General features: G+C 46.4%; 1 protein-coding gene across 3 annotated transcripts in view; it reads right to left on the reverse strand.

The window, feature by feature from the left end:
• Positions 1–12,528, reverse strand: part of bahcc1b (BAH domain and coiled-coil containing 1b) — a 69,379-nt gene that overhangs the window by 24,815 nt on the left and 32,036 nt on the right. For all 3 annotated transcript variants that reach the window (XM_033611266.2, XM_033611265.2, XM_033611267.2), the window contains exons 3-9: positions 12,028–12,186; positions 7,489–7,599; positions 4,480–6,534; positions 3,964–4,075; positions 3,241–3,425; positions 1,842–1,982; positions 408–595 (exon numbers count right to left, since the gene is read on the reverse strand). In XM_033611266.2, coding sequence (XP_033467157.2) covers positions 408–595; positions 1,842–1,982; positions 3,241–3,425; positions 3,964–4,075; positions 4,480–6,534; positions 7,489–7,599; positions 12,028–12,186 — 2,951 coding nt within the window. The remainder of the gene's footprint in view (positions 1–407; positions 596–1,841; positions 1,983–3,240; positions 3,426–3,963; positions 4,076–4,479; positions 6,535–7,488; positions 7,600–12,027; positions 12,187–12,528) is intronic.

A 12,528-nucleotide genomic window follows, 5' to 3' on the forward strand; every position in this document is an offset into this window, starting at 1 on the left:
AATATTTCCAGACAGAAAAGCCTTAAAAAATAAGAAGTCCCCGTCTCAGCCACACTGATTGCCAAATAATATGACAATGTGAGAGTGCAAAAGCATCACACCCACGCCTCTTTATTAATGAAACCTTAGTGCCAACAAAAAGAGGAAGTCATTGGTTCAAATAATTATTGCTGACTGTGACTTTGCATATGCCTTTCTTTCAGTGTTGAGAAATATGTGCTGAGAGATCTTCAAACAAATGATTAGCAGTGCTGCATCTTAGTCCTGGCTACTGAAAGAAGGAAGATGGACTAAACTTGCACAAGTTAACAATATTTCCACACTTTCTAGTTCTCTTTCGCAAACAGTTTCACAATATGTTAACAGCATTTCACAAGTTTAGACTACGATGTGACTACTATCCCTACCTGTCCTAAGGAGTGACGCTGCATGTGCTCCATGGCTCGCTGCTGCTGCTGGTGCTGATGCTGCAGGGCGTACAGCTCCTGTTGCCGCAGGAATGAGGAGCGGGAGTAGACGGGGTGATGCTGCAGGTGAGAAGGAGGGCCTCTGCCTCCGTACACAGGGGGCCACAGACCTGACTGCTCCAGAACGTCTGGTGTAGGAAAGAGAGAGAAAGAGACAGATAGGAAAATGAGAGTCTTTAGCATACTGTTTGATTTGAATCATAGAACTGGTACCAAAAAAGAGGAAAATAAGACATTTCTATTGGCAAAGTTTTTGAATATATAATCAAAGCAAAACAGTCGGTACAGAAATATTATCATGGCTGCAGCGTCACAGGGAAGTCATAAAGAGAAACTGTGTCAATGGACTCTTGAATTGCTCTTTTGAATATGTGGGATTGCAGAATAGCTCCACCACCTTAGCTAGAGATGTAAAAACTGTGAGCTGTGTGTCAGCCTCAGACACAATCAATGAATGCATGCTTCACATCCTCCATTCACCTTCTTTAATTCTTTCTATTTCTAATGATGGTGGTTCTCTATTCAGGGAAACACACAGTTTCTTCAAAGCCCCACCCTGGGCACATATGAATTCAGATACACACACACACACACACGTACATACACACACACCCACGCACATACAACACATCCCTCCTTGGCTGCCTTGTCGCTGGGAACCTTTGTTCTGTGAGATTAGCCTGAGTGGGCTAATGTTTCCCAGGGGAAGGGTTCAGTGGATGCACTTCCCCTCTCTGCAGGAACTCCCACGGAGCGAAGCAAGGGAGGCGGGAGATAATTAAATTTCACAGCCTGTTTGCAAAGCAGCGTTGATGCGCGCGCACACACACACACACACACACACACACACACAAAAGGCACACACACTCTTTTCTCTCTGTAGCAAAGGCTGAGATGTACAGCACAACCTCTAACACTGAGCAATGTCTCATGTTGTTCCAGACATGAACACAACTAACTTTAGATGTTCACACACACTCATACACACACACACACAGACACACAGACACACACATCCACACACACACACACACACACACACACACAGAGTCCAGTGCTCCATTACGAAAGAGATGAACGCCAGTTAAAATGGTTTGCATAACGCTGGGCACATGCAGAGGGGGGCAATGGAATGGCTGCTCCCATTAACGAAGCTATAAAACACAGTCCCACTGACAGAGGGACTTAGTTGAGCATTATATTATGATTAGCCAATGATACTAAAACTCTGGGAGAGAAATGGCAGCGGCTCTGATGGTACAAATGGAGAGAAAGAAGGAGGTAGGGGGCAGCAAGTACGGGTAGACAGCGATGTATATGGGCTGTGCTGGATGTATATGTGTGTGCGCTGGTGTAAAAGAGTGCTTAGCATACCAAGGTGATGATGAGGCCCAGTTTCTGTAGGAAGAACCACCAGCGGGGAGTTGGGGTCTTGGGTGAGTGACCCTAAGACTGGCTGCAGAGGGCTGGGCAGACCTGGCGGGAAGCCTGGGCCCATTCCCACATGGCTCAGACCTGGAATTAAGATAATACAAAACAAAGTCAAATGAGGGCAACATTTAAATACTTATTTTACTACTCCAAAAAGATAGTGGTGTGCTCCTTAGAGGGTAAATCTTCAGACTGACTTAACCAGCAAAAAAAAATAAAATAAAATAAAAAAAAAATCACCAGTGCTCTTCAAACATGCAGAAAAGAGGGAACTTCAGCTTGAAGTAGTAATGAAGAGTTCTGATAAAATGCCTCTGCTCCTCTATGTGTGAGTGCCTGAAGTTTTTTCTTCTCCTCTACATGTTTGATTTTGCTTGCTCATCTCTGTGGCTCATTCATATGATGCAGTTGCCATTCAACCAATAGCTTTTCAGTTAAAGTTTTTACATTTAATGTTCTAAACAACTTCTGGACCTCTAGATTCAGCATTATTATCAACAATGGCACCATGGTTGAACAAAAGAAAGAACAACAAAGACAAACATTCATCAATATGAAATCCAAGGAATGTCCCACATGACCCCTGATCCAATGTTATCACTCGATTAAATGGCTGTTATCAGCCTCATAGATATGGGTTAGAAGGCTCCTACTACATCAACCAGTAGGTTCAGTATGCCATTACCAGTCCATTAAATGCCCATATTTATTATTATGTGGTGACAAAGAAAGCCAGGTGAGGTAAGATTAGTATAAAAAGTATGAAAGTGTATGCACAGAGTTGGTTGGGGTGGTGGACGGGTCAAACAAACTCAGGACTTTCACCCAGGAGATGGTGATTTGTGTTCTGTGTGAAACCAGAAGTCACCATTGAGTTATTTGGTACATGTAACGTATGTCACGTAACATTATGTTAGTAACAAACATACCTACATTAAACCAAACCATGATGTTTTGTTTTTTTTTCTAAATCTAACCATGCAGTATTGGCACCTAAACCAAACGAAAGTAATAGTGAAACCTAATGAAACTGCTCCCGATGCCAACAGGCATTTAATGGGCTGATATCGACATTCTGAACCTACTAGTTGGTGTAGCAGGAACCTGCTTACCCATATCTGTGAGGAAGATATTCACTATTAGCGTCCATTTAATCAAGTGATGACTTTTGAAAAGGTTGCCACATACCACCCACATTGACTAACATGATCTCAACAAAACAGTACAGAACAAATTAATCTTAAAATGACGAGCATTAAAGGTGTGGACCATGTTGTACATATTAAGAAAAACTGTGCTCACTGGCTGCAAAGACAACATGTGCTGCTCCCATTCTACTCACTATATGAATGCCCCATCCAGAGGGAGGGACTTCCTGTCCTTTGCATCCAGTGGTGGTGAGCCGGGTGAGCAGGGTCCGCCCCTAACCTACTGGCCCCTCCGGGAACCAAGAGGTGAGAGGTCAGGTCACCGTGGCAACTACTGGAAGGGTGGATCCTGGCGAACTCCACGCGATCCTTGTTCTCCCTGTTGTGGCATTAGGCGGGGTGAACTTTGTCATTATCTTGATTATCCCCCTTATTGTCACCATCATCATCACCACCATCATTATGATCATTATCTTCATCCTTGTCATCTTCATTACCACTACTACCATTATAATCATCAAGAAAAGGAAATGTGACGGCAACAGGAACAGCCATCATCTTGTGCCTGGTCTATGAGTTCTCATTATATGTTTTCTTCCCTTAATATGACTACATAATAAGAGCCTGATACTTCAGAGACATCCGTATTAGTCCCCGTAACATTAATGCACCACATCTCATCTTAGAGAGAAGGAGAGAGAGAGGGGAAGAGAGGGAGAGAGTGAGGGGGCACAGAAATACCACATCAAAGGGTGAGAAGAGTAAATGGAGTGAGGGGATGAGAGAAAAGGGAACCAGAGCCTCAGACTAGGAAAGAGAAGCCAAGAGAATAAAAGAAATGTAGCTTATCAGATGAGAGGAAAAAATGAATAGATGCTACCAAGTGCATGTGTGTGTCTATGTGAACTTAAGTGTACCTGATGATCATTTCTCTGTCTCTGTCCAAGTGATGAAGGCTGATCTGTTCTTCTGTCATCCTCTTCCTCTCCTCTGCCTCCCGACCGAGTGGATACACAGGGCGTGACACTCCTGAATTGTAAATATGATCAGAGCAACATGCTTATAATACCTGTTAATACCTCACAGATATCATTAGATAGTAATAATACTGTTTTAAACATGCATGCTTCTATTCACATTTTCAAAGGAAAAAGCATACCTGCAAATATTCATACACATTATGTCATATTGTGATGTTTATTGCGCGCAGGAAATTGAACCTTCAACATGCTCCCTATATTTCATTACAAAAACTAATGTTCTACAATTCTTAGGACAACCACTGCTCATGCATGAATCTGTATGCCCCTTTACAATGAATTTCTCCCCACCAGTAGCTGTTGTCGAGTATTTAATCTTGGATTTTTCCCTTAATGCAGCCTACAGCACAGAAATAGCATTAATTGACTTTCAGCACAGTAATGATGTCTGACCTTTCATGCTGGGCAGCACCCTGCCCTGTCTGCTGTGTCCAGGGGTGTTGTCTGGGGAACGATGGGGAGGCCTGGCTACCGCAACCGCAATACCCACCGGAGGCTGACGCACCTCCCCCTCACCTGCCTCCCCCGCCTCCTTTCCACCTCTGTCCCCTCTCTCTCCCTCGTTAGTGGAGCCTCGGCGAGGAGGAAGCGATTGTTTGGGAGGGTCTTGCGGCGAGGTGTTGCTTTTAGCTCCTCCCCTGTCGCACTTTTCTGATCTCTCTCCACCCTGTTTGAGGCAGCCCAGACCTCCAAAGGGGCCCCGCTGGGGTAGCAGCAAAGGCTGCTGGGAGCTGTAGTTCATTAGGTTCTTCATGGCACTGCCCTCGCCCTCAGTGTTGTGCGATGAGGAGCGGGATAGAGGTGGAGGCGGTTGAGAATGGGGTTGGTTGTGGTCACCGTTTGGAGCTCTGGTGCTGAGCCCTCTTACTTCACCATTACCAACTGATACATGATGGGAAGCTTTTCTCTGGTCCTCTTGGTAGCCCACTCGAGCCCCCCAGGAAGGTGCTATCTGACCTCCGTCTCTTCCCCTCTCTTCTGTACTTGCTCCATGGCTGCTGTGCTGCTGGTGCCTTATCCTTGCAACCTTTTGCCCCTCCCTCTGAGATGTTGCCCCTGACCCCATCCTCCCATCAGGATGAGGACCTGAGTGTGAACAGTCCCTGAAAGGAGGAGTGCTGGTGTCGGTGCCATTCTTGGGTGTGCCCTGTCCAGCACCAGGGTGTGTCCCTTGGGCCTCTAGTGGGAGAGAGGGCCGGTAAACATCGTCCACAACCTCTACATCTCTGAAGGTTGAGGACCTGTCCAAGCTGCAGGACCGCAGCTCAGTCTGAGAGCTCACATTGGAGCTGGGTTTGTGGAAGTGCTGCGTCTGTTGGCTCCAGTCAGGAGGTTTGTCAGCCTTGCCGTATCCCAGCTGCTGCTGATGTGGCTGAGATTTGTCCTTCTTTTGGCAACTACTTAGTAGGCTAAGGTGATGAGAGGGACTTTCATAAGATCCTTCCCCACTCTTGTCATCTGACTTTCTCCCACCTCCTCCTGCTCCACGGCAGTCAGTGGCTGCCAGGTCTCCCAGTGGCCCAACTGAGGGCACGTAAGTTGGGCCAGTTACTTTTGCCTCCCTGCCAGACCCTCCAGGGGAGGACGCTGGATCTTTGGAGGGCGTCAGTGTAAGAGGTGCTGGGGGACAGTAGAACTCAGGATGAGGGTGGTGATGTGCATGGTGCAGCCACCCTCCTGCCACTGTGGAGCCCATGTGCAAAGCATGAGGAGGAGGTGGCGGAGGGGGAGGAGGAGGCATGGAGTAGGAGGCCACAGAGTGGGGGTTTGGAGGTGCCAAGATGGCTGTTACTGCAGCCGCACCTCTTCTCATACATTCATTAGAAGAAGCTGAGGATTCGCTGATCCTCATCTCCCCGTTTATGGCTCCATCCTTGGAGCACCGCCTGCCTGCTCCAGATGGAGGTCTACCCACCCCACCACCGCTGCAGCTGCTCAGTGCTCCCCCTTTTCCTCCAGAGCCAGTCTCTGCTCCTGAACTACTGGACAGTTTACAGGCACTCATGTGTTTCGTATCCTGACTGCCTGAGTCACTGTCTCTGTACTCCTTGTGTCGCTCCAGAGAGTGTCTGTGGTCCTCCTCCCTGCTCTGTGGTGTGAGCTGAGGGAGGAGGGCGTGGTGAGGGTGGGGGTAGGCTTGGTGGTGGTGACCGGATGGAGTGGTGGCAGGGTTTGTCTGATGAGGATGGTGATGATGAAGCTGATGCTGTTTGTCTTTGCCCTCCTGGTGCCGCTCCTTGCTGCTTGATCGCTCCTTCGTCTTTGACACAGATGAAACTCCTTTCTCGCCCACATCCTTGGTGCTCTTCCCGCCTCCTCCCCCATTGTCTGTCTCTCGGCTGCAAGAGCCAAGTGGGTGGCCTGGGGCAGTCCTGGACAGCGGAGGAAGGCTGTGACTGGTGGAGAGCAGAGGGGGCTGGGGAGGAAGGCCTCTCAGGTAGAAGTGATCTGGAAGAGAAGAGAGGAATTAAAATGACTTAAGGTGAAGTTTTGTTGAAATCTACAGAGAATCTACGACCTGTTGTGCTTATTTTCAGGTTCATACTTGTACATTATATTTCCACTAGAACATGTTTACATGCCTTAATCTCAAAGAAACAAACAAATAAATCGCTTAATTTTCCTGTAATCACCCTCAGTCTGTAACATTCCATTTTAGCGCTGATCTCAGTGCTGTTTCCCATGATGTTAGCATGTAGCTACATGTAGCAGTGTGTGCAGCTGGAGAATGACTATGTATAGCGGCACTTTCTCTCATTAAAACTCAACGATAAAAGCCTCCAAACACAAACAGACATGTTCCAGCAGGAATATGACAACAAAATCGTGGAGAAATTAACAACCTCAGCAACCAAGATTACATGTTTCCCTAATGTTAGCATGAAGCTACATGTAGCAGTTTATGTAGTGCAAACACTTGCAGCAGCATGCCTGGAGTATCTGACCATATAAAGAAGTCTGACATCAGCTTGTAGCCAAGGTAGAAAAACATTTTGAAACAGAGTATTTATAACGATCTGAAGCCTGAGCTTTTTGCTCACAGGGATTATTTTACATACATTTACCTCATTATTTAAAACATTTGCCATGTCTATATGAATATCTGACATTTTAACACATTATATACAGTATGACTGAAAATAAGGGAAAGCATAATGGTTCCCCTCTAAATGTTAGCTGCAAAGTGGGTTAAAAACATTATTTTTCATATTATTTTTCTAAAATTAAATATGTTAATAGATATGTGGAGAAAAAAAAGAAAGAAAAGTTGTCTGACTGTAAAACTAGACCCAGTTACCAGCTGCTCTTACTCCTGTGGTGAGTGCTGATTAAGCAGTTTGGGAAGGTATATATAAAGCAATTTTTTCACGCTGTCACATTCACACACACACCAGCACCCACCTTTCTGAGTTTCATAGAAGCGGTGCTGTCCATAGAGACCGTTGCTATGGTGATCCAGAGGACTCATGGGGAGGAAAGGAGAAGCAAGACTTCCTGAATAGCTGGGGTACCCTGTCAGAGGGAGGGAGAGGGAGAAAGAATTGATGTCTCTCCGCAGCGTTGACATTCAGCAGCCCTCTAAACAAACAGTTTATCTCTACAATCTATCATGAAATGGGGCCATTTTGGAAAACACAGACAAAAAATATGGCCAGTTAGTGCTACTTTCACCATAAATGCACTTTTGCACAAACACGCCACATGAGTTGACATTATTTACAGTGGACAAAGTGGTGACAAAAACCACAGCAGACAGCTACTGCCAAGTGTTTGCAGCATTTAACTGGATGGAATTTGCTCTTCTACAAAACACATTTTTCCCAAACCCAAGACAAATAGTATGAAGCATCGCAAAAAACCCCCTCCTTAAAACACACACACACATAGACACAGTCCTCCCAGGAGGTCACTGGGAGGTGAATGGTCGTTCCACTCTGTTCCTTGTCTTCAAGGACGTTGAACTGCATCACACGATAGAGGAGGTCTTGGTGGTTTGTGTTGGTGGGGGCGGATGGATGTAGGGATGGGTGAGGGTCGTTGTGTATGTGTTCAGGGTTGTCGTTGTGGTTGAGGGAGGGGTGTTATTGGGGGGGGGAAACAGCAAAATCACCACAGGCCCATGCAAATACACAAGTACACAAACACCACATAGGAGGCACACAACTCCACATTAAGGGGCCAAAAGGTTTGAATTGTGTGTGTGTGTGTGTGTGTGTGTATGTGTGAGTGTGTGTGTGTGTGTTCTCCAGCAGCTGGTTTCATGCCCCACAGAGTGTCCTTGCCGGCCCGTTAATTGGCAGCCGTTAAAAGTTTAACGGTGGTGGCCAAAGTAAACAGCACTCCATAAAAACTCATCCTACGCATTCCACAGTCGCACTGCAAAACCACCAACACCCCCTCACTGCTCCCAGCATGTGTGTGTGGGACTCTGTGTGTCTGCGTGTTCATGCTGCAATGTAAATGCATGACTGTGTACACTCCACTGTGTGTGTGTGCGTGTATGTGTGTGTGATTACTCTGACTGGTTAACAACCAGTGAATCTAAATGGCGACAATTAGCCAAAAGGCTCCATCAGCCATCTAAAGCCAATCCCCCGGGTAATGATGAGTGATAAAACTCAGGAGGGAGGGAGGGAGGGGAGATGAGAAAGAAGACGAAGAGGGGAACAAAGACGGCAGAGGGACACGGTGGGAAAAAGAAGGAGGGGGAGGAAGAAAGGAAAGGAGGGAAGGGAAGAAAGAATAGATGAGGTTAGCGATTGAAGGAGCGATGTAAAGACAGTAAAAGTAAAGGAGACACCAGAAGAACAGCGCTGTCAATATGAAAAGCCCCCAATCTGGTGCTGCTGTGAGGCGTATGGAGAGGGGAGTTAGTGTGTGTGTGCTGTGGAGGGTGTGTGTGTGTGTGTGTGTGTGTGTGTGTTGAGGAGGGTGTGTGTGTAAGTGTGTGAGGGGGGATGGAAGATGAAGGAGGAAGTGAAAGGGAAGTGGAGAGCTTTGAGATGGCTGAGATGAGAGGAAAGAGGAAAGGGAGGTAAGGAGACGAGCGAGAGCACAAAAAACAAGGACAGGTGTGGGAGAGGGAGAGTGAGGCGGTGAGTGAGAGGATAGGTGTGTGTGTGTGTGTGTGTGTGTGTGTGTGTGTGTGTGTGTGTGAGGGAGAGAGAGAGAGAGAGAGAGAGAAAGAAAGACTTTTGCATGTGTGTGTGTGTGAGGGAATATGTGCTGTTTTTCAAACAACTGTGCATTTCTTCGTGAATATGTCTCATCTGTGACTGTGTGTGTGTGTGTGTGTGTGTCTTCTCAGTGTGTGTGTGTGTGTAGTGTGTGTATCGGCCAGGTTTCTTCTCTCTGTGCTGGCTACGCTCCACTCTCTGGACCGTGGCCAGCTGGCAGACCGCCTACCGGAGCTCCCTGGCTTGAATTCTTAAAAACAATCATTTGTAGTGTGCGTGCGCGTGTCCGTGCACGGGTGTACGCATGTGTGTGTGCGTGTGTGTGTTCAGACATCAAAGCCGAGCCACACAGACACAAAATCTGTCTCCCTCTGCACACACACACATTCTTGCTCTCTTTTCACTGCCGCTGCTCTCTCTTGCACGCGCGTTCATGTCGAAGTCCTGCCTCAGACTCTTTCTATGAATCTGATTTAAGACAGTCACTCCAGGCAACATTAGCGTTCATTTTCGGGGTTTAACTGTTGCTATTTATCGCTCGATGAGCTGCAAATGAGGCAGTTGTACAAACAAAACTCTTGTCTCCTTTCAAGCTTTAAAGCTGCATCAGGAGAGATTTCTGTATTAAAAAAACAGCTCTTACAAGTTCATTTTATGAGCTTAAATTACAAATGTGGACCACAGTGGAGAAGTGTCCTGTTTCCATGAGTGAGAGACACAGTGTTCAACTTATTGGCCCAAATTAAATTCTGGTGTGTACACATTTTCACCAACAGGATGTGACACATTAAAACTTTAAGGAGGGAAATAAAAACTGTCTCATAAACAGCAGCGTCCTCCAGAAAAAGTTGGACAGAGCATCTTTTGCTTCTCTTCCTCTCTGTACAAAGCCATTAAAAGTTGATATGACTTTTCTTGATTGCACCAAAATTTTGCATCTACAAATCTTGGCGCCTGGTAGAATAATGACAAGTAGACACTTTAATTCATGCTTTTTTTTCACAGCAGACATTTTGACATGTCATAGCAGGAGAAGCACAGGTGTAACTGATATAATTAATGATAGCTCCATTTAACCCTGCATTCATGTGGTGTCAAAATAATCGGAAAAATGAGTTGCCGACCGGGAAAATTCATGTGAACACCCCCTTAAGTCAGATCAACAACTCAGACAGTCAAAAATTTTGGTACACGAGTTGCTGTATTGACGTCACATGTGCAGAAACATGGAAGATGACAAAGTAAATGTTTGCTTGATGCTAATATAATACAGCACATCTTCTTTGTCGCGCCCATGTTGTTTCCACATCACAACTTAAAGCTCATGAACACACCAAAGTCAGAAGAATGACTTCCCAACATCATTTGAGGAGCATGTGAATGCAGCATAATGGTCCCAGTAAGCTGTGAGTCAGCATGCATAGTAACAGAACGCTGACTCACCTGAGTGGAAAGCAGCCAAATTAATGTTACTGAGTGATTACACCTGTGGTCTTCCTGCTATGTCAAAATGCAGTGGAAACGGCTTACTAATGCAGCAGTCAGAGAATTAGCCAAACAGCTTTACTTTGTATGATACCAGAGAGATGAAATGAAGTTAGTGCATTCACCGCAAGCTGACTGGTTTCCAGTTAATTTGTTGGCAAGAATATTTGGAGATGTCAAATATTTCCCCAAGGCGGCATCACTGGGTGTTATCGTTTACTCACTCGCATTTCTGGGGAAAAACTGACGAAACGTGAAATTCGGATTCTGACCGTTTTCACCGTTAGTTGAGAAACACAGCCTGTGGCGGAAGCTGTCTTTCCACTGAAGCCTTTTTTTGGAGGTTATCTGTTTAGACTCATCTCGCTGTCAAAAGAGAAATTCTCTTACACACACACACACACGCACGCACATACCTGAAAGGGACAGATAACTAAGTCAAGCTCACTCTTTGACCACAAACGGTTAACAGCCGAAAGAGGACATGATGCATGTGGATGCGCACATTTTTTGTGTGCGTGTGTGTGTCTGATCAGGAAGGGGGCCGTTGGAGGTCGGTTAGCCCAGAAGGGGCCCTGAGGGTGGGGCTGCGGTCAGAGGGAGGGGGGGCTGTATAGAGGGAGAGGATGGTGGAAATGGGGGTAAGTTTCAGTGTGTGCGCATGTGTGTGTCTGTGAGAGTGAGAGAGAGAGAGAGAGAGAGAGAGAGTGTGTGTGTGTGTGTGTGTGTGTGAAGGGGGGGGGTGTAGGAGCTCATGAAACTTAAAACTCACCCCTAAAAGAGAGCAGGGGGCTGAGAGATGATTGAGTGAAAGGAGGGGAGTGAATACAAGAAGGCTGAAGTGTATTGTGAATTACTGTTGGTCATGCTGTTTTTTTCTGTGCTGCATGAAGTGTATTTGTGTGTTTGTTTGTGTGTTTATGTGGCAAGAGGAAGAGGAAGGTTTTGGTCGTGCACCATTTTTGAGAGCGTCGCAGTGCGCTCGAGCTCTGAACTAGAAAACCGCCACAAACACAAAGCCACATGCTTGCTGACATACAGAGGCAGAGGAGGGTTGTGTGTGAGTGTGTGTGTGTTTCTATAAGTAGCATCATCTGAGGCGTCACTGCTGCGCGTGTTTGGCCTCAGCTCAGTGTTGGTTAAACCACTTAATGGCTCCATCACGATCTAATCCCAAACCAAGACCCTGGATTAACCAGAGACCCGAGCACTCTGGGCTGCCTCCTGCATGTGTGTGTGTGTGTGTGTGTGTGTGTGTGTGTGTGTGTGTGTGTGTTACCTTCATGTGAGTGGGGGAACCAGATAGGGGAAGCGCTCGAATGGGGTCCAGGCCTGTAGGAGGGGGAGGAAGGGGAGGCAGCAGGTCCCGAGGGGTGAGCAGGGTGGGAGGGCGGCGACCCCAGACTGCTGGCCAGGAAGGAACCCATGAAGGAAGCACCTGAGAGATGCAGAGGCTGGAGGTTAGCGAGGTGCACACGTATAAAATCTGACTCTAGCAAGAAAGGGGCGGGGGCTCAACTGAGATACCAATGAGCAAGCAACACCACAGAAGAAGTATTGGGAGAGCCTTATGTATGGCTGTTAAAGTGAGAAAGAGCAGCTGTGCAGTCAAACATCCTCAGAAGTTAAAAAAGGAAATGCTTCATGTTTTCTACACGTCTCAGTTTTTCACACTTATTTGAAAATGCTTCATGCACGTCTGCTTTTAAATCCTTTGACGATGCCTGTGATTTTCCACTTACGCCTAGTTATATAATATGTCGCTTGTTGCTCGCAAACA

Source organism: Epinephelus lanceolatus, chromosome 21, assembly GCF_041903045.1.
Source record: "Epinephelus lanceolatus isolate andai-2023 chromosome 21, ASM4190304v1, whole genome shotgun sequence".
In the NCBI taxonomy this organism is placed as follows: domain Eukaryota; kingdom Metazoa; phylum Chordata; class Actinopteri; order Perciformes; family Serranidae; genus Epinephelus; species Epinephelus lanceolatus.